Below are 22,462 nucleotides of genomic sequence, written 5' to 3'. Positions count from 1 at the left end.
TTGATTGCTTTGAAGATTTTCTATATGCTTAATTCAAATCTTCTACTAATTCCTGATCCAACCGACAATGAGACCGATAAAGTCAAGGCTGATTTAAAGAAGAGAAACGAAGATGAAATTATGTGTACATGACATATTATTAATGCTCTTTCAGACTAACTTTATAATCTTTATAAGGTGGAACCATTTGCAAAAATAATTTGGAATGCTTTAGAATTCAAGTATCAAACCGAGGAGAAATGTACAAAGAAAATTTAAAATTTAAAATATTTTGATTATAAGTTTATAGATGACAAGCCAATCTTGGCACAAGTGCATAAGTTGTAGATCATTATTAATAAATTAAGGGCTAAAAAAATTAAACTTCATAAATAATTTCAAGTAGGGGCTATAATAGTCAAGTTACCTTTATCTTGGAAAGGGTATAGGAAGAATATTTTGCATAACTTCAAGGACATCATTTTGGAGCAAATTCAAAAACATCTTCGAATCGAGGAGGAATCGAGGATGAGAGATAAGAGTAAGAACTCTTTTGACAATACAAAAGCAGCCTCCAAAATAATGGCATGAGAAATTTGATGCAACAATTCTTTCTAATGGATTTGTTCATAATGTTGTGGATAAATATGTTTATCTGAAAACTTGTGATGACTATACGATGATAGTTTGCCTTTATGTTGACAATATGCTAATAGTGAGCAATGATATGAAAGGTGGTTTAGAAACAAAGAGGTTTCAATCTTTAACATTCCATATGAAAGATCTTGGACAAATTGATATCTTACTAGGTATTAAGGTAAAAAGAAATAGTGGGAGATATGCTTTGACTCAAGTATCAAATTAGTCAAAAATGTTGGAAGAACAATAGCTCAATTAGAGTATTTAGGTACTTTAGGAATTCTTATATATGCAACGCAGGACACAAGACCATATATAGCATTTGTAATTAGTAAATTGAGTAGATTACTAGTAATCAAAGTGTAAAGTATTGGAAGGCTATTAAAAGTGTTCTTGCGTACCTTAAACAGACGAAAGATTATGGCTTACAATACTAAATTTTTTTTGCTATTTTAAAAGGATATATCGACGCAAGTTAGATATCGAGTTAAGAGATAGCAAATCCACCATTGGTTGAGTGTTTACCTTGGGAGGTGATGCTATTTTTTCAAAGAGCAAGAAACAAATGTGTAATTTACTCAACTATGGAATCAAAATTTGTTGCTTTAGCGGAAGCAAGAAAATAGGTTGAATGGTTGAGGAACTTTCTATTGAAAATTCCGACTTATAAGAGTGTGAATTCAATTTCTATACTTTGTGATAGTCAAGCCACTTTAGCTAATATATATAGTGAAATATACAATAAAAAGTCAAAACACATTAATCTTAGACATAATTATTTGAGGAAATTAATCAAGAGTGAGATTATTTCACTCACATTTGTGAAAACAAGTGAGAATTTAACTGATCCGTTCACCAAACCTCTTACGAGAGAAGTTGTAAGATCAACAACAAAATGGATGGGGTTAAAACTCCTTGAATAAAAGATCTACTAATGATAGCAATCTACTCAACACTATGAAATGAGTAATGAAGAGTTCAAAAGATAAGAACAAATCATTGACTAGTGGAGTGGTTCAGCATTTAGAAATATTTTACTAGTCCCATCTAAAGATGTTAAAGTATTGATTATCACCGAATAAGGGTTGAGTTAATTATACTCTTAATGAAGTTCAATTAGAATAAGTATCTCAAAGAGTGATAAAAGTATTATAAGAGCTTCACCTCTATAAACTTAGAAGTGGTGCCACTTCAATTGAGAGTTGGAGTTTCTCTTATAAAAGTTCATAAACTTTGATGAGTCCAAGGCCACATTAGGGTTGAGAAAGAGTTTATGAGGAATACAAAGATATTGTATTTATATATATGGTATTACCAGTGTTGTCATTAGGAATAACGAATTTAGAACTTTTATACTATTTGAAATTTCGACTTCACTTTGTGATGCTTACACTAAGGTACTATTCAAATCAAAAGATATATTATTTTATTCATAAATACTATTTAATCACTTGGAGAAAATTTTTAAATTTGAACAAGTGAGGGATTGTTGTAAATTATTCAAATTAAAAAAAATCAAAAGAATTATTTGAAAATGTGATTTCCTATTTTGGTAATTATTTTTCAAAGGATGTCTTTTGTGAAAATATCTATAAATAGATATTTGAGAGTAAATTATATACAATATTTCATTCTTCTTTTTTCTTGACTTCAAAAAAAAAAAACTCTTAAAGATTCTTTATTGTTTATTTAATATAGATCTTCTAAAACTTGTCATATCCATTAAAACTATTTGTTTCAAACTTATAGCAATCGAGAAGAAAGTACAGATATTATTTTTAGAAAAATATTTACATGCGTTTCAAGCCTAAATATATTTTTAATAAGGTTCTTGATCTTATGTTTATTATTTATAGTTGGTTTTTATTGTATTGTTTATTATTTATAAGGTTCTTGTGATCTTTTCCAACATATGCCAATGATATGAATACAAGTGCTCCTAAATTGTGAGCGAGACATGGAGATCCGTGATAGAGAATGATCGGTTAACCTCGCTAGCCACACGCCTCTTCCTGGAAATCCAATTCGCAGCTCAGAGCTCCACCTCAGTACGTTGGCCGTGTGCCAAATGGCGGAACTCCCTTGGAGGCAGCAGATGGCAGCTGAGGCAGTCGCTTGCACTTCAAACATTATAAATTGTCAGATCAGTAACATATACGATGTGGAGTTCGGTCTTCCTTTTTCACGAAAGAAAAGTCTTAGTTTTCTTCGAAATGTTGTCTATCATTCTCAAATTTTCTATCCCTCACACACACAGTTTGTGACGATTAGTTTGGTAAATCCAATTAAACGTGCCTTTTCACATAGTAATGCGTTTTCCTTCACCAAGCAACTCTCCTGAATCAAGTGAACAACGGTATATCCGATGCATGTCCGCAAAACTTCGTCTATAGCATAGTCACCTTTTCTTTAAGCTGTGAAATCTGTTCCCTGAGACACCTGACCTCATGTGCATGTCGACCCAACAACAAGTCATCACCGATATCTTTCCTAGTTATTCGCTCACTAACTTAATTATCTAGGAACCACATAAAAGAAACTAATCTGACGCACGGTCACTAAATTAATTATCTAGGAACCACATAAAGAAACTTATCTCATCCCTTACGCACAGGTATCATCAATCATTTTTTTTAGTTATTCGATTACTAACTTAATTGTCTGTGATCACATCGAGAAACTTATCCGACCTCTTATGCACATGGATCTAAATCGAGTAGACATCATTAATCATCTTTCCTAGTTATTTGATCACTAACTTAATTATATGAGGATTATATGGAGAAAATTATCCGACCTCTAAAGAACGTAAACCTAAATCGAGTAGGTATCATCGATTTTTTCTTCTGATTATTCGATCACTAACTTAATTATCAGGTAATCACATCAAGATATTTATCTAACCTCTTATACACATGGACCCAAATCGAGTAGACATCACCGATGATACCATCATTAAAATATCTACTCTTTTACAAAAAGATTATAATATTGTTGCTCTAATCGTACTGACCCTTAATAATTTAATATTAATTTCAGCTGCAAACATCAGATCCTTTAGCAGCTCATATCCAGAGGCTAGCCGCCAGTCAGGTTGGTGTTAAAACACGCGTCCTCTCGACTGTCTAAGTCTATGAAGCACATGAGACGCTTTGCCGATTGGTACCCACGTCGTTAAAGTCACATTGCTACCGAACAAATTGGTAGCAGCGCAAGTCATTTATATCTTGTACATTTACCATTACATTTGCAGCCTTACCTCCAAAGTCGAACCACCCCCTCCCCTTTCCTTAAAGTTTGGTTCCCTCAACTCCTATCTCTTCCTTTTTCACAATACGATGGCCTTATATATCTTCTGTTACTTCTCATTCCCCACCGCCATATGGCCTCGAGTTTCTAATTCCACTGATGATAGGAAAATATATTAAAAAAATTTATGCATTTGAGAGATATAATATGCTTTTAAGTTTAAAATTAAAGCTAGCACTTTTTGTTTCACTTTTGCAATGTGTAAACTAATATATTTTCTCTCCCCCTTTTATCATTAAAAAAAAAGGAAAAAAATATAATAATATAATTTTTTTCTATTACATCAATGTTTGAATCATAACATAAGATATATAAATATAAATACAAATTAATCATATAAAAATTATGATATAAAAGATGTTAATACGAAAGATCATGAAAGATCAAGTAATGAATACCAAAAGATATGATTCATTTTTACAAGTCTCTTTTTTAGTAAATAACAAAAAAAAATCTTGGGAGATCAAAGATCTTGATTCATAAAAAATCTCAAATATCAAGTTCATGATTTGGATAGAACTCATTCAAATTTAATTTATCAAATCATCAAAGTCACTTTCTTAGTTCAAGAGATTTATAAAATAGATTCATCACTAAGAACTACTTGTTGAAAAATCGAAAAACTTTAGAGATATTTTCAAGAAAAATATATTCTCTTCTTTTTGTTTCAATTTAAGCGAGTGATTTCATACAAGTATGCCCAAGTTTTTTTATGTCAAAATCATACATTATTGCTTAAAAATAAAAAAAATAGATCACGGCAATCATCAAGATAAACATTTAGGCATTCATAAAATTATTCTTATTTGGTATGCAAGTATTAGATTCAAATTTAATTTTATATCTCTTATTACACAAATGCTTAATGAGTTATGTCTACTAACAAAACATCTCCAATTAAAGGTTTGATTAGTTATATATAATTTTAATTCTAATTATCTATCCTTTGTTGTTTCAACAAGTGAGCTATGAAAAATATGTTGGATCTCTGGTCATATGCCTTGAGTATCCATAATCAAAATATCATATTTTGCTCCTATCTTTCAATTTTAAATATATTTACAAGAAATGTGGGTTTGTTCTAGGTTTTCATTTAACTTTAGATCTCTCATAATTAGATCTACCTATCTTTTCTTTTAGCATTAAGTCATTCATGGTTCCTTTAGGAACTCAAACTAATTTATGTGAGTCATACTTTTTTAATGTACATTTATATGCAAAATGACTATATCTATCACAAAAATTATACTTAACCTTATGGGTAACATGCAATGTGGGTCCTTTAATAAATAAAGTCAATTTTTGTTGAGTATTGCTACTCACATTATCGCTTCCTACTTTTATATATACATAAACCTTATTGGTAAGAATCATGTTTAATGATTTACTACCAATTTTAAATTTTTCTAGTGTTTGTTTTAGTAATACATTTTCATTCTTAACTAAGTCTAAATCTTCACATTTAGTGCAATGAGTTAACATGCAATTATCTTGCTCATTTTTTAATTTTTTGAAATTACTAGAGAGAGAGGTATGATCCTTTTTTAGCATTTTATAATTTTTACCAACTAATTTACATTCATCAAATAAATCATTAAAAGCATCAAGTAATTCATTGTAAAGTAAAGGAGTATTGTTTAAATCACTTACCTCGTTGTTGAGAGCCATTAAGGCATAATTCCCTACCCCCTTGTTGGTTTGCTCATCATCTTTGGATATACTTGATTCGTCCTAAGTCACCTTAAGCACTTTCTTCTTCCTTGGCAGCTTCTACTTTTTAAGTTTGTTTTTGTTCTTAGTTTCATGTTTTGTAATTTTTTTAAATTTTCTTGTCAAAAGCTCGATGTCATTATCACTTGAGTTTTCGCTTGAGTTGTCTTTTTTTGTTCTAAGTGTCAAATCCTTCATGTTCTTTGAAAGGTTGTTCTCATGTTTATCGTGTGTAATACATGTCATTTCATAGGTCATTAAAGACTCGATAAGTTCTTCAAGCGAAAAATTAATCAAGTCTTTTTCTTCTTGTATTGTCATTATTTTTTTATCCTAATTTTTTTAGAAGAGAATGTAAAATTTTATTAACAAGTTCAAGATTCGAAAAAATTTTATCAAGTACTTTCAAACCATTGATGACATCCGTAAAACAGGTGCACATGTCTCTAATGGTTTCGCTTGGTTTCATTTGAAACAATTCAAAACTATATATCAAAAGATTAATTTTTGATTCTTTAATTCTACTTGTGCCTTCATGTGTAATTTCAAGAGTGTGTCAAATGTCATGTGCAGTTTCACAAGTCAAAATATGATTAAACTTATTTTTATCCAAAGCACAAAACAAAACATTCATAGCTTTTGTATTTAATTAAAATATTATTTTCTCAAAATCATTCCATTCATAGGTTTAGAGAGTTGTTGAAAATCATGTTCGATAATATTTCATAAATCAAGTTCAAAGAAAGCAAGAAAACTCTCATTCGAGTTTTTCAATACATGTACTCCATCCTATTGAACATAGGAGGACGAATGATAAAGTGACCCTCTAGATTATCGGTAAAAGTCATTATCTTAAGTGTTAAACCAATTGAGAAAAACTTGGCTCTAATACTAATTGTTAGGACCATATCGGCACTAAGAGGGGAGGGGGGTAAGGGGGTGAATTAGTACTTTTATAAAACTTCGACGATTTGAAAACTCATTTGATAAAGCTCATATCGAAAAGATATTTAATTTAAAAATATTCATAAGAATATAATGAGCAAGTAAAGTAGTTTGCAATAAAGGTAAACAACAAAGGAAAATAACACATCATATTTATAGTGGTTCGATCGTTATGACCTATGTCCACTCCTAATTCCTCTTCACTCGAGGTCATCGGCTTCCACTACTGATCTTCTTTCCAATGGGCAAAAATTAACTACCTTTATAACTCTTTCTCCTTTTCACAAGCTCGGGAAATAACTTTTACCCCCCTCTTTTATAAGGTATCCCTCACACACCTCCCTTAGAATAACCTCTAAGCTCAAGGAGGAGGGACTTGACTTTCTCACATAGTTTTCATACTCTAAACCCCAAGTTTTTGTTCTCTTTTCTTACTTTTTTCAAGCATGAAAGATTGTGGTATTTATAGGCCCCAAATGGATTCAAATTTGGAGCCAAAACAATTTTATCCCGGGTTTTCGAGATACTAGAGTTACCATCGCCAATACTAGGCGGTACCACCGGTTGCCAAACTGACAATTGGCGGTACCATCGCCCGTCGATCTGACACTTGGCGATACTACTGTCTAGTCTGATACTAATATTGGGCGGTACCATCGCCTGACATAGTCTAGGAGATTGTGTCTAGGTAGTACCATAACCCAATCTGGACGGTACCACCATCAAACCTTGCTACAAGTCACTGAATGAGATAAACAGTATGCTCAATTTAGCCTTGATTCAGGTCCAATTAACCCCTAATTAAGTTGGCATAGTTACACCCAAAACCAACTCAATTAGAACTAACTAGCTCAATCTAGACATACGATTACAAGTATGAATCTTATGTTGTCTGACATGTCATTGGTTCGTTTGGCGCTTCATTCGATCCTTCGACGCATCATCCTCTCTTTCGGCTTATTGCTCAATCAGCATATTGACTCCTACAACTTCTAATCTTCTTAGCGTAATGTCTAATCCTTTCGACCCGATGCTCGAACTCATGACATGAAGTCCTTCCGACCCGATGTCCAATCTTCTGACATGTTCCACTCCAGCTTAACATCTGATTCTTCATGTTTTAATCGAATTATCTTTCCTTGATCGAGGTTAGTCCTATGTCACTCAAACGCACATTAGGTCATAATTTTATCATTAAAATATGAGATTCAACATTTATAACCAGTTTACTAGCGGTAGATGGAATAGAATCTGAAACTTTTTGCTTCTTGAATTGTGACTCATCATTCTTATCAAAACTTTTATTAACTTTAGTCTTATTTTGAGGTATCTTATTATCAATTTAAATTTTATAGGATTTGTCATGTAAGATAGTTTGTATAGATCCACAAAAATTCAAATGAACATAGCTTTTATGTAATAAAGTCAATTCAGTAGCATTAAGGAGAAATTTAAAAATAATATAATAAGGGAGACACTTTATTTTTTATCATCCTCAAAGTTGCTATCAATTTTCTAATTTTTTTTATCATAAATCAAGCTTTTTTCATCATCAAAAATAGTATAATATCCTTTTCTCTTAGTTGCTCTATATTAATGAGATTTTATTTTAAACCAGGAATAAATATCACATCATCAATAATTTTTTTACTAGATTTGATATTCACGATAACTATTTATTTTCCTTCTACTTGAACATTGCTACCATTTCCCATTTGTACAATAGATCCGATTAAATCATTAAGCCTTTGGAATAAACTTTTATCCCTTGTCATATTATTACTGCATTCACTATTCAAAAACCAAATAGATCTAAAATATTCTTTACCATATGCTATAAAGAAAATATTTTCTTCATCCCTTCTTTCATCATTATTTTTCTCATAATAATTTGTTTGATTTTTGTTCCAATAATCTTTTTCAAAATGACCATATTTTTTATAATAAACATAGAGAGTAATATTTAGATTTATTTTTTTTACTAGCAATCTGTTTCAATATATCCATTTTTTTTACAACAAAAACATCGAAAGATTTTTTTGTTACTATTGTTTGAGTTCCTCTGACCCTCATTTGAGCGATCATGACCTATACTATTTTGATCTCTCCCTTGAGATCTAGCTTTTGAATTTTTATTTTGATCCTTCTTTTGATATTTTTTTATTTAAAAAATATATTCTCAAGTTTCATCTGAAGACCTGTTTACGTTTTGTTTATGAACTAAAAGGAAACCCATTAATTCATCAATAGACAATATATTTGTATTTTAGTTTCTTCTATAGCAATAGAATCATATCAAAATTTGAAAATAAACTTCGTAAATTTTTTCCATTATAATTTAATCTTTTATATTTTTATCACAAAAACTCATTTGATTCATCATAGAAGATACTTTTGAGAAAAATCAGTGATAGATTCATAATTTTCATCATAAGATTTTCGAATTCACCTTGTGTCTCCAAACATAATTTTTAATATTTTCCGAGCTTATGTTGATGTTGGTGTCATCATGATTTACATAAATAAGGAATTATCTATTGTTTGTTTTAGAGCTTTTGCATCTTTTTGTATATTCTCATTCATCTAATTTTTTTTTATCTTTAGTAATATTATGATCCTATAGATCATACTTAACAAAATTATTTTCTATCAAATTTTATAATCCTTATAAAATAAATAAAAATTTCATCTTAACATCCCAAAATTGATAATTATCACCTTTGAAGATAAGGAGAAGTTGATTGAGAACACTTACTCTAATGCTTGTCATCTTTTTGTTTGTGTTTATGGATCATTAGAAGGAACTAAGAGTATTTTCAATCTACGGTACTTTGGATTGATCGAAGAGCACCTATCTATATTGATCAAAAGATAAAATATAAAATTTTTAAAATAATAAAAAAAATCTATCATATCTCAATAAATCTTTTACTCTCAACAAAAAAAATTATTTATTTAAATCTAAATTTTTATCTTTTATTTTATCTACTTTTTGAATTAATCTTAACACCAAGTTATTAGAATGTGTACATCTCAACGCAAAACTCGAAAGTAGCGCAGGTTCTTACTCTTGAGTGGTGGTCTTCCACCAAAATGAGCCTTGGTGGCTTACACAAGAGAATCTTGAGGAACGCTGTCGAGCTCTCTATCTGCGTTGTGGAACCAGAAACCGGGCGAAGTTGTCGGCGTCGGCGCATCTATATTCTGAATCTGTTTCGCTTCCTTTGAGTTCTCTCTCTTATTCCACAGAACCGCTGCACTTGCCGCCGTCATTATTCAGATGCATACAGAAAGCCCATTTAAAACAGATCTCGAACAATAGGAGAAGACTTTGTTGGTGTTGTGGTCGATCGGGTATATGTAGTAACGCTGGAGAATGCTAATAAGTACGAGGAATGCGACAAAAGAGGACGATACTATCGCAGCCAACCAAAGCCAGCCATTGGGACCGAGCACCGGAGCGATGGGAACGTCAGAGGGAAGGGGCTTAAACCATATGGTTTGGATGTTGTTTTGCGCGTCATCCGTGGTAGATTTCTCTCTGGTAACAAAGGATTCAATTCGAAGATCCAAGCCAGAAAGGTCCGCGATATTTCCAGATACCGGAAGGAGGAGATCGAGCATGGTGAGGTCCGCCGAGGTCTTGAAGGCACAAATGAGGAGGACGGCAGGGGTTGGACGATTCAGAGTTGTCCTCTGGTGGATGAGTTCCCGAATTATGGAGATGAAGGGTGTGATTCCACTGCCACCGCTCACTAGTATCAAGGAATCATACCTGTGAGGATCAATTTTTTCGCACGTTAACGTCAACAATGGACAACAACAATATTACTGCTTCAAATCATGTTCGTAAGGACCTTAGGAAGTTCTTGGACATCGGACCATAACGGCCTTCGACCGAAACATAGAGGCGATATTGTGGAACCGGTGATGACAATGTTCTGTAGAGCTTCCGAGTCCATCTTCCTTCTTTCTTAATGATTAGAGACAGCCGCTCAGGTTCCAAGTTGCTGCTGGAGCTCACAGTGAAGGGATGCTACTGGAGTGACGACACTCCCGGAACGTTAATGAAGACGACTCTCAGAGGCTCAAAGGCAAGTCCTACACAAAGAGAGTCAACGTGGGACAACCATAAAGAAATTGTGTGTAGGTTTTCTGCTGCCGAATCGAGGAACTACTAACCTGGGCTCTTTGCGAAGTTTAGCTCAGGGGATTCAGATGACAAAAGGCGTGCGGAAACCAACCTAACCTTTGGCTCTTGTTTGCAGGAACCGCAGGTGGCAGTCGACCATGAAAACATACACGCCAGGAAGGATTGGCACATAAACGGGGGCTAAGTATAAATTAGCCGTAGGTAGTTTACATTTAGTATTTTAATTTTTATATTTTAAAAAATTATATTGAAATTATTATATTTACGAAAGTAAAACATTTAATCCTAATTCTTCTTATGTCATCAACTTTATCGACGAAAAAAATCGCACTTATTGTAATATGTTAAATGAGCAATAATGAAAGAAGTAAAAAGAATAATTTTACTTTCTCATCCATTTCAAAATATTAATTTCACGTAAACTTCTTCGGTAAAAAGGCTTTCAGAAAAACTTCTCTAATTTTTTATGTCAATAAAGTTGATAACATGATAAGAATTAAGATTAAATATTTTACTTTTGTAAGTATAATTTTTTATAATATAATTAACTATATGAGGAAATATGTAATTAGTCCTATACTGACATACCACAATGCAAACTTTAAATGAGAGTCGAGATAGTATAAGCTTCCCGAGCGATGTGCAAGATAAATCCATAAACTATTGAGGTCAACTTGTTTTTCTCATACCTCATTTCAAACACTCGACTCATTATGGACATGTGGGCAAAACGTGAATCATGGTGTAACATTCGAAATCATCTTAAAATATTGAAGTATTTAATCAACTCATATATAAAATATTCATTCATAATCAATACATGACAGTATAAACAGTAGTGGGATGATAGGACCCAATAAACAATTGAAAATCAATCCAAAACAAGTCTTAGAAATATTTTATCCGAAAAGCAAAACGATAGAACGGGGATCCTCAATCCTTTACCAACTCATGTCCAGAGGCTAGCCGCTGGTCACGTTGGCGTGTCGTTAAAGTCACAATGCCAACGAATAAATTACAGCGCCTGTTGCACGGACAGAACAAATTGGTAGCAGCGAAAAGTCATCATATGCTCCTGCAGCCTTAGCTCCAAAGCCGAACCCTTCTTCGTAAAGTTGCTTCCCTCAAATCCCATCTCTTCCTTCCTCACAATACCATGGCCTCGGGGTTCTGTTACTTCTCATACCCCACGCTATACGTCCTCCTCCTCGACCTCTTGGGCCTGGTGAGGTACGCCATCTTCGTCGTCTCCAAGCATCTTGGCTTTCTCTTCAGGCGTTCAGATGCAGAATCTCCCACCGGGGGCATCACTCGGCCAGTTCCGCACACGGAAACGAGGCCGCTGTTGTCGCCGACGTCGCTGAAAGCGAGGCTACCGGTGGTGAAGTTCGAGAGCCTCGTCGAGAGGTGGGCGACGCGGGAGGAAGAGGGAAAGCATGTTTGTGTTATTTGCATGCGAAGCTTCGAGGGAAGCCATGAGGTGAGGGAGCTCAGCAACTGCGCTCATGCCTTCCACACGGCGTGTCTCGACTCATGGATGGATGAGGGCCGATGGACGTGCCCTTTGTGTCGATCGTACCTGTCGTCGTCTTAGGGGTGCGTAGATGTGTAGTAGGATCGTAGAGATTTTGAAGCTTACTATGGTTTCCACTGAAGCTGCATCGATACGTTCCGTAGGTCAACGATGAAGCGCACTCCATCTACAGACGTGAGATGCACTGCGCGCACTACAGCCATTGAGGTGGCGGTTGTTCTGTATTCAGATCTATTCTGCTTCGGCAAACAAAGCCTCGTCCACATTTAGGTGCATGTGGTTGCGTACTCCGACCTAATAACACTTCGATCTTCCTATATACTGCCACGACAGAAATGAGTTTTGGCTTGAGGACATACAGTAGCAAATGGCAATGGCAGATTGAAATCACACAAACTTTGGTCGAATCAAATTAGAACATTGGGCTAAATAGAAACTAGTTGGACCTAACTGGGTTGAATTGCTACCTGTATGTTAAGGTAAAACTAAACTATGTACCATATCTTTTCCCCTGGCTTAAACTTGCAGCTTACCCAAACAAAATTGCTGCATAATAGGAGAGAGAGAGAGAGAGATTTCTACAACCACCTTTAGTGCCGGAGTATTTGAAGCTTACTGTGATCCATGTCTTCTGGACAAGCATTTCTAATGAAATGGCATAAATGACATATGAACCAAGAACAAAACACCAAGACAAAACAGGCTGAGAGGATCATAATAAGTGAGTTTGAGAATACCTTTCAAATGTGAGTTGAGGATCAAATGTACATTTGACATTGATGCTTGATAATTTTTCTTTCAAATCTGGATGCTACGTTGGAAATGCTCAAAGGCTAATACTGTCTCAGGGTAACATTAACATTTCAATGTTTGTTGGATACTAATATAATCTCATATCGGTATACTAATATAAGATTTACCAAAATGATATACATCAATTTGTGCATAACCTAATCGATCAGTTTAACTTATGACTCATCATCGTTATAAGATTTCTAACATATTATCAGAACAGATTTCCTGGGTCATATCACGGCAGGGGCAGTTACGTTGGTTCGGACCATTCCCACCGCCATCTTGCTGATACGTTTGACTTCGCAAATAGCATCAACTGTGTTTCTTAAGTGAAATAGCTGCTTATCATTTAATATCTTAGAGTATCAGCCCAAAAAAAAAAAAAAACAATCCAAATTTAGTTCCCAAGTTACTTTGACACGACCGATAAATCTTTTTTTTTCTCGATTGCACTCTGATAAAAATAACAGTAAGGGATTCTTTTTTTTTTCAGCACATAGATACTTCGCTCTGAATGTGCCTATCATCATATGCTACTGATATGTATACAAGTGCTCCTAAATTGTGAGCGAGACATGGAGATCCGAGATAGAGAATGATCGGTTAACCTCGCTAGCCACACGCCTCAGTGCGTCCCTCTTCCTGGAAATCCAATGCGCAGCTCTGTCTCCACCTCAGTATGTTGGCCGAGTGTGCCAAATGGCGGAACTCCCTTGGGAGCAGCAGATGGCAGCTGAGGCAGTCGCTTGCACTTCAAACATTATAAATTGTCAGATCAGTTAGTTGCATATACGATGTGGAGTTCGGTCTTCCTTTTCACGGAAGATATTTTTTCTTAGATTTGTCTCGTTGAATGATAATTTCTTAGTTTTCTTCAAAATGTTATCTATCATTCTCAAACATCCTATCCCTCAGCCACACAGTTTGTGATGATTAGTTTGGTAAATCCAATTAAACGTACCTTTTCACGTAGTAATGCGTTTTCCTTCACCAAGGAACTCTCCTGAATCAAGTGAACAACAATATCAGTTACCGATCCGATACAAAACTTTGTCTATAGCATAGCTTTGATCAATTCACCTTTTCTTTAAGCTGTGAAATCTGCTCCTTCAGCAAATGATACTGAAATCAATATAAAATAAAGGATGTAAGCTACAGTGGGTTTCTATTAATAATTTAACAGCAAGTTATAGTAGAAACTTGGGTTGAAGACTTGCCTTTCTTCCTCTGATGTTACGCAAGCTCTGTTCTATCTTACCTTCTAATTCATTTAGCTCATCAAATGAACATGACTCTAATTTTTCACCCAAAAGCTTCCTGCAGCAATGAAGTTGATGCCTATAAAGTTTTGTTTTCTGATTGCAATAATATCAGACGAGCAAACTATCAGAGTAGAACTCACTGCTTAGAGGCTTCAAGATGCTCAATCTTCTTTGACATGCATGCTGCTTCATGCTTCCACTGCTACACTTGACAAAACTAACTATAAATATTATGGTACATGCTAATTATACAGTCATTTTAAGTATATTTCCTGATCATGCATGAGAGGAAAAGATCTATAAAGAAATCCAATCCAATCCTAGAAAATAAGATGTCTAAATCATTTGTTTGTCGCTTATTTAACCAGGTCTTTTTAACTTCTTGAAGTTGATTCTTACTTGAACACAGTATAAGCCAGCTTCTGGGAGGTAACCCATATAGTTTAAGAAGTTCCACTCTGAAGCAAAGTACAATTATGGAACCCAAGTTACAAAAGATAGGAAAACAATACCTCAGTATCTTCTTCCATTATAGTGCTGCTGGTATCTTCTCTGGAGTATTCTCTATAACGCTCAAGGGTGCTTTGCATGCTAGAGAAATAAAGAACAAATTCAAGGCATGTCAGCTTCTAATAGTATAAAATTGATGGCTTAACAGAAAGAAATCCAAGGAGAAAAGATGAGAACCAGAATTGTAGAAATATTACACCAGATTATGTGCATGCAATAACTTATTCGATGCCAATAAATGGGAAAAAATTGTTTTGTTCGTACTTATCGATTCTACATATGCATCTTAATCGTGAAATTTTCACTATTCTGGTCTTAAGCCCGAAGCAAGAAGGGAGGTTGCATCAGGCAAATAGCTAAGTTGGAACTTTGACAGATCATGAGTATGGACCTTTGCCAATTAGATTAAAGGTATTAAACATCCTAAAAAGCAAAAGGTGGGTTAGGAGATTGTCTGGAAGCAATTTATTTATTTATTTTTTCAAAAAAGGATAAGTAATGAAGACAGGATTCGAGCCTAAGAACGTGCCACAAGCTATCAAAGTCTTTATCACCTAAGTTAGTTGAGCAACATATATTTTGAATCTCTTCTTTAATATTTGAAACTTTTACCAAAGATATCATTCGTGTATAAATGAGATATTCAGAGTTGAGTTAAGCATTAAGAGTATGTCTTCCTCGTAATCTTTTACATAAAAATAACAGTTATATGAATGGATATTATTTATGAATCACAATATTGGCCGACAATATGGATGTGAGAATATCTTATGCTTTAGAATATTGGAGAGGAAACAATCTACCTAATGACCTGCCGATGAAGGAGAATCATAATGACAAGATCAAAATTTGCTAATCCTCATGTTAAGATTTCACAAACTTTATTGCATGTGGTGGACATTCTGATATGTTTATACTGAACGGTGATAGGCATAACCTAATATCTATTGTGTGTAGACATTCAACAGCGTTTGCAATCCTCATACTAAGATTTCACAAACTTATTGCATGTTTTCTCAAGAATTGATATGTTCAGTACACACAACATATGTCATATTAAGACTTTGCAATTAACTAAGCAAGACAAAAGGGTTGTGAGCATGAATGACTATAATGAATAAGATGTCATATCTATATCTTTGGAGATCAATATAGGTTTTATCTACTTATATTATGGTCTTCAGATTTTCAAATGATTTTGAAGTTTGGTTATTGGGAAGAATGTTCTGAGTAAACCCAAATTTAACAATTCTTAATCATTAGTTTTTAGTCTTATTATTACATGTTTATAATACCTAATATTTATAAATGTGTGTTATTTCCTATGGAGGAGATATCACTTGAGCAATAATTTTTTCAGTTTCATGCCCACGCTTACACACGCTTATCCTTATAATATGCTTCTCTCTCTATTTCTTTGTTGTTTCTCTCTCTCCTTCAAGCTCTCCTCTCCTTTACCTTTATACAGCCTCTATATATTTTGTTCTTACAAGCTGAAATCACAAAGAACGGATTTCTAGCTGAAGAACATGGTAAAGATAAAAATGACATGTTAGAACTAGATAGTAAGAAGAAGAGATAAAACCATTATATTAAGAACAAAACAAAATATTCTATGTTTCACTCATAAACTCTATATATTTAATGATCTAACATATGAAATTTATATAGTTTCCAAAAATATATTACAATCATTATATTTAATATGAATCACTCTTTTTCAAGAGACTCTTTCAAGAATCAATAGTTAATTTGATTTATTCTTCTATAGGCCTTTAATATATTTCACCTGTTGTACAACAAACATCTTTATGATACCTTGATAAGTTTAATTCCAACATTCTTCCCTCTTAAACTTGTTCAATCTAACATGTCAAGTTTCTTTCGAAGTTATTGAAATATTTTAAATTTGAGAGTTTCTATAAGTATATCAGTCACTTGTTTACTTGTCTTGACATGAAGTAACTCCACTTCTTTGCTTTTGATGTGATCTCTTATAAAATAAAATATTATGTCGAAATGCTTTGATCTTTCATAATAGACTAGATTCTTGGCCAAGACAATAACTAATTCATTATCAACATAAATCTTGATTGATTTCTTCTACGGCATATGAAGCTCTTGGAGTAGTTTTCTTAGCCACATTGCATGACAAACACATTATGATACTATTATATATTCTGCTTCACAATTTGATAGAGTAATGATATGTTATTTTTTTAAGACCATGTGATTGTAGCTTCACAAAAATAAAATATAAATTCGATTGTACTCTTCCGATCATCGTAGCTTCCGGCCAAATCACTATTACTATATCTAATGAGCTCCAACCTTTTAGATGATGAATAGAATATTTCATACTCAATTGTTCCTTTAATATAATATAAAATTCCTTTAGTATTAGATGTCTTAGGAGTTTCCATATATCTACTTATTAAACCAAATCCAAATAGTATATTAGGTCGAGTGTATGTCAAATATCTTAAACATACAACTAGACTTTTATAATAAATTGGATTAATTAGTTTACCCTCATCTTTCCTTATCAACTTACTCTCATATCTCATAGTTGTATTAATAGGGTGACAATCTTCCATAGAGAACTTTTTTAGAATCTCCTTTCAATAATTTTCTTATGAGATAAAAATTCCTTCATTATCTTGTATAACTTCGATACCAAGGAAATAAATCATTAGGCTCAAGTCGATCATCTCACGCTCCTTCTTTATATAGTATTTAAAATCTTTAATCATAAAGATATATGAAAGCTTATAAGATATCTCATTTAGAAGTCAAGACAAAGAAAGAGCAAGGACAAGACAAAATATTCTATGTTTCACTCAAAAACTCTATATATTTCATGGCCAACACATGGGGTTTATCTAGTCTCCATATATACATTATATTTATTATATTTAATATGAATCACTCTTTTTTAAGAGACTCTTTCAAGAATTAATTTATCCTTCTATAGGTCTTTAATATATTTCACCTCTTGATACAGTGAACATATTTATGATACGCAGTTTAATTTCAACAATACATAGATTCCAAGAACAAATTAAGAATCATGATTTACTTGTACAAAGAACACGTAGATGTAAAAATAAGGGGCTATGCAATAAAAGTTGTGTAGTGGTTGTGGCTTAAGCATTCTAAATTCTCCAATTAAGATTTGAAGTAACGAGGAATAATATTTTTCTGAGTAAACTAAGATTCAGTTTATGGTTCTTAAGTTGAGGATCAGGTGAAAAGGTCAGGTTATCAAAACACTAATGAAAACAAGTCATTGTTCCTTTATGTTTCTAGAATTTACTATGGAAGTCAAAATTCAAGCATAAACCTTTTTATATCTTGCTAAATTGAATTTTGCAGGGAAGCAGATCTCACAGTTTACTTGTCTCAATTGTTCAAGCTTATGCATAAACATACAAAAGAGACTAGAAATTTGTATTAGCTTTGGGTTTGGTATGTCATGCTCAGAGAGTGAACCGACTATGGCAACAAATTGTCATTGTTACAAACATTTTATTTGTCTTGTGTGTAATTGAGCTAACCATAGACTTAGCACAAGTTAGTTCTAAACTTAACACATCATATCAGTTTACTCAGAGAAAAATAATATAAACCAAGTATAATAGTTGTTTAAAGAACTAGGTTTTTTGTGCCACATGCTTCATTGATTTGCACCTCATTTTCACAATACAAAGACAAATACTCGTTTCTTACTGCTTCGCATTCAGCTACATTAATTTGTTTCCTTGAGTATAGACATGGACTGGACAACTTTGAACCATAGGACTGCAAGTTTCACTAGACAACAAATGCTTTTCATTTCTTTGTAGCATATGCATATTGATCAATCTATGCCATCAAGGAAAAAGAGCTTAAGATGCCTTTATGCACTTATGGTTGTATATTTCACTCGTAAAGAAAGAAACATCATATAATCAATGGAAGTTACATGCATGATCTGGTAACCCTGTAAACATATGGACATTTGTGCTTCTTAGACAATTTAGACAACATAAGCCAAAATCATTCATACGAATAACATATATCACATGCATCTTCTTTAGATTAGGATTTTACCAAGTGTCATTATCTATTTCCAATATCGAATTTATTCCATGATTGCTAAAAATACCAACAGAAGTTATATTTTAAGTTCTTTAAGCGACCAATAAGTATCTCACTGAAAATAGTATGTGTACGAATACATGCAAGTCTTTGTTCATGTTAGTATGTCTGTCTGTGCATATATATATATGTGAATACAAGGAGATGAGAGCTCTCATATGAAAGAAACTAAAGGAACATGTAAAGCTTCATATTATAATCATGAGAATTGTGATTTCCATAAGCACCATGTTGCAACATGTCACAAGAGATATAAATGTGGACGACGTAACACATTAACTGCAAATACCAGGAAACTTGATACCCGTAGAGTAGACATTTCCACAAACATGAAGTGCGTGCTTGTCAATAGGAAAAGAGATCAAAACAGTGCAGGAAGGGAACTATTCAAGTTGATCTCCGGTTGAAAGAACAGTAACGAAGTATCCTCATAAATTACTATGTCAAGAGTTGTATTGGAAATCCTCAGCCACGAGGTAGCCATACCAAACTACTCAGTTCATATACTATTGGCCTTCTGTAAACCCTCAACGAGGAACTTTTTCTCGAGGTAATAATGGATTTCCGTAAATACATGTAGCTGATATTAATTTGGCATTCCATTTGTACGTACAGGAGGAGAGACTGTGAACCAACCAAGATGTTGCTCGCCACACTATAGATATAGTACTGATATATATGTACGTTAGTCAAGTAAAAGGACTTTGCCATGTTTTCTTGAAGCAAGATATGAATAGGCCTCTTTCCACCATTGCAAAGCAGATGGTGGAAGAAGAGACCAGGAAAAAAATCTGGGAATTTGGCTGGTTAACCATGAAGGCAACAGCAGATAGACAACTCTCTCTCTCTCTCTCTCTCCAGGGAACAACTGCACCACTAGCTAGGAAATAGGAAAATGAGACCCTAGGTAGATTTAGAAGATGACCAAAGCGAGAGGAGAAAGCTGATCACAAAGATAGAGCAACCCACAAAATCTGAGATGTCTGCCGGAGAAGAATCATGGTAGAGAGGTAAGGTTTTTGTTCGAGTTCTAATTTCTTTGTTTTGGGTTAGTAATCATCAAGAAACCCTCCGGAGGAAAGAAAGCATAAACAATAATGAAGGAAGGAGGGAGGGCAGGTGAATGGAACCTGGAGCTGGAGAACTCGTACAGCTTCCCCCGGGAAGAGAAGATGATGAGCGCGACCTCGACGTCACAAAGCACGGACAGTTCGTAGGCCTTCTTCAGCAGCCCGCTCCGGCGCTTCGAGAAGGTCACCTGCCGGCTCGTCGCGTTCTCTATCCGCTTCATCTCCGTCTTCCCCCTCACCATCGCGATCTGCCCTCCGCCTCTCTTCCCACCTGATCAGATGAGCAAATGATCCAGAAAAGGGCAGAAAAAGGGGATCATGCGAGACCAGAAAAGAAGAGAGGAATATCTCACAAGAATTAGCGAGAGCAAGAGCGAGGCCGGCGGTGCCCTCGCGAGAAGGAGAAGTAAAAGCAAAGAGAAGGAGAGCAGCTCGTATTTGTTTGCTCAGGAGGAAAAGAACGGCGAAAAGAGTAGGAACCACTCTCCCCTTTCCCTATTCTCAGACCAACACCGGTAGAAAGAAATAAAGGCAGTAGTGGGGACGGAAGGTGGACCAGAAAAAGAGCAACCGCCTCTTCCCCGTTACCGCTCCGCTCGGTTAAAAAAGCAAAAGCAGTGGGGAAAAAGGCATGCCAAAATAAGGAAAACACATGGATCATTTTAGCCCACCACTCCCCTGATTTATTCCCGAAAGATGCCTAAGCCTTCAGGTCGTCGGTTGGGTCTTCGCCTCCGCGGGCCCCATCATGGTCGCGAGCTCAGAATCCTGTTCCCTGTCCCAGACGGGACAGCGGCCACGAAGTGGGCGCGCGTACGGTAGCTTATCGCGATCGTCGCCCGACCAATGGGACGCAGGAAGAGGGAGGCCCGTCACATGGCACCTTCGCCGCCCTCCCCAGTCTCCTCCGCTCGTCATCGCTTGTCTTCTATACAAAGTCATCGACTTTTGCCATTTAGGTGGTGATTTCAGGTTGTTCGTCTTTCCCTATCGCTGCTTCTCCGTCGGTCTCGGGGACCAAAGCTGGTGTCAGTTCCCATCATTCCACTTTAATTTCCACAAACATGCTTTGCGCCTTTTGCCCGTTGCTGGCGGATCATTAGACGACGTCTAATGTCCGATGATGAGACGATAAGGTCATGAGGACGACACCTCGTCGTTTCTTCTTGGGAAGTAAATATCTCAGTTGCAGACCTCGGATTTCCACGAGCAGGCGGCGGTAGAGAAGAATTAGAGCGACAGGGAATTACTCCGGTAGGTGTTTAGTGGGGTGGTGCGTTCGGATCTTTTAGTGGGTGGCGAACTCACAGCCAGGCTTTTGTTGAAGGAATCGGGGAAGAGATTATTGGCGTGGCAGAGCCCTCTATCAATCGCTGTCACGTGACTACTCACCTCACACGTTATTTTATCATCTAACTTTATATTTCATCTGGTACATTTCAGTCCTTAAAAGAATTATTATTAGCAAACCTTTTTCTTTATTGATAATTTTCTTACTTCGTACAATTATTTTGAAAAATAATTTTAGTAACTACAATTATCAATTGCCAATCATATCCATATTTTTCATATTTCCTTAATTATCAATCGTAGGCTCATAATGTTCCCCCCATTATCAATTATTTTGTTGATCTAAAAGCTTACCTCATTTAGACCATTGTAAAAAAAACGTTTAATCTTTTGGAGCATCGCATTGATCATCAGTATTTCTTTCATCATTTTACATCATGATGACAAGAGGAAGAAAAAAAAAAGGTATAGAAGGAGTTGGAAGAGTTTATTATAATTAATTAATAAGTTGAGAATATTTACATTTATTTGTAGAGAGGTACCTTAGCAATATTTAAAAGTCTCAAAATGAGATGGAGATTATTATTTGTAATCTTTTTTTCTACTATTTACATTCATATTTTTAGAATTTTTAATATTTTTAAATTATTCATTTATAAACTAATGTAAATACCCTCTTATTTTTCTTCCTCTTCTTCTTCTCCTTTTTTTTTCCTCTAACTATTATTCTTCCTCCTTAGAGGATGGCATGGAGGGGATAATAAACAAGGTCCGATGATATTGAGCGGTGTTAACAATGATGGCGAGTGATATCAGCATCAAGTAATATTGGTAACAAGTAACGAGGCTTTCAACTACACATGGTGAGGATCAAGTGGGTCATTGCTTAATGTTAACGATGTCAAAAATAACCAAAGAGGCATTAGAGGGGGTAGCAATGACATCAGCATGGAGTGGTGTCGACGACGAGGATGAAAATGAGTTGTGGGAAAGAAAAAATTGATAAAATCGATAATACTAGGCTGTAAATAGTAAATAATATTATATTATTTTTTAAAGAGATTGCCAGCATTAAAAATGAGTTGTAAACAGTAAGCTTCAAATTAGATTCTGAATAAAAAAAAGG

The 22,462-nt window shown here is 34.6% G+C and overlaps 2 protein-coding genes and 1 pseudogene across 4 annotated transcripts; 1 reads left to right on the top strand and 2 right to left on the bottom strand.

Annotated features, from left to right (window-relative positions):
• Positions 1-9,615: 9,615 nt before the first annotated feature.
• Positions 9,616-11,870, bottom strand: LOC103994234 (ferric reduction oxidase 2-like; annotated as a pseudogene).
• Positions 11,871-11,891: 21 nt separating this feature from the next.
• Positions 11,892-12,329, top strand: LOC103994235 (brassinosteroid-responsive RING protein 1-like). The gene has a single exon (XM_009414569.3). It carries the CDS (start codon positions 11,892-11,894, stop codon positions 12,327-12,329), a length of 438 nt encoding a protein of 145 aa, XP_009412844.2.
• Positions 12,330-13,477: 1,148 nt separating this feature from the next.
• LOC103993178 (MADS-box transcription factor 50) lies at positions 13,478-20,624 on the bottom strand. 3 transcript variants are annotated; one of them, XM_009413144.2, is made up of 8 exons: positions 20,400-20,624; positions 20,107-20,317; positions 14,839-14,917; positions 14,467-14,528; positions 14,282-14,381; positions 14,145-14,186; positions 14,026-14,067; positions 13,478-13,815 (listed from the first exon to the last, which is right to left on the bottom strand). In XM_009413144.2, the coding sequence occupies exons 2-8, from the start codon at positions 20,286-20,288 to the stop codon at positions 13,690-13,692; spliced, it is 633 nt and encodes a 210-aa protein (XP_009411419.2). In that variant the 5' UTR covers positions 20,289-20,317; positions 20,400-20,624; the 3' UTR covers positions 13,478-13,689. The 3 variants fall into 3 exon arrangements, with proteins under 3 accessions (XP_009411419.2, XP_009411422.2, XP_065019049.1); XM_009413147.2 differs by having other exon boundaries at positions 14,467-14,525; XM_065162977.1 differs by having other exon boundaries at positions 20,107-20,309; positions 20,400-20,537.
• Positions 20,625-22,462: the final 1,838 nt, after the last annotated feature.

This window comes from Musa acuminata, chromosome BXJ3-8 (genome assembly GCF_036884655.1).
Source record: "Musa acuminata AAA Group cultivar baxijiao chromosome BXJ3-8, Cavendish_Baxijiao_AAA, whole genome shotgun sequence".
In the NCBI taxonomy this organism is placed as follows: domain Eukaryota; kingdom Viridiplantae; phylum Streptophyta; class Magnoliopsida; order Zingiberales; family Musaceae; genus Musa; species Musa acuminata.
The sequence above is the reverse complement of the archived record's forward strand: the minus strand, read 5'-3'. Positions and strand labels throughout refer to the sequence as shown.

Coding starts and splice junctions, on each gene's coding strand:
- LOC103994235 (XM_009414569.3), top strand. CDS start 11,892: ATGGCCTCGGGGTTCTGTTACTTCTCATACCCCACGCTATACGTCCTC.
- LOC103993178 (XM_009413144.2), bottom strand. CDS start 20,288: ATGGTGAGGGGGAAGACGGAGATGAAGCGGATAGAGAACGCGACGAGC. Junction 14,382..14,466: donor CATCTTGAAGCCTCTAAGCA/GTGAGTTCTACT, acceptor TCATTGCTGCAG/GAAGCTTTTGGGTGAAAAAT. Junction 13,816..14,025: donor ACGCATTACTACGTGAAAAG/GTACGTTTAATT, acceptor TAATGTTTGAAG/TGCAAGCGACTGCCTCAGCT.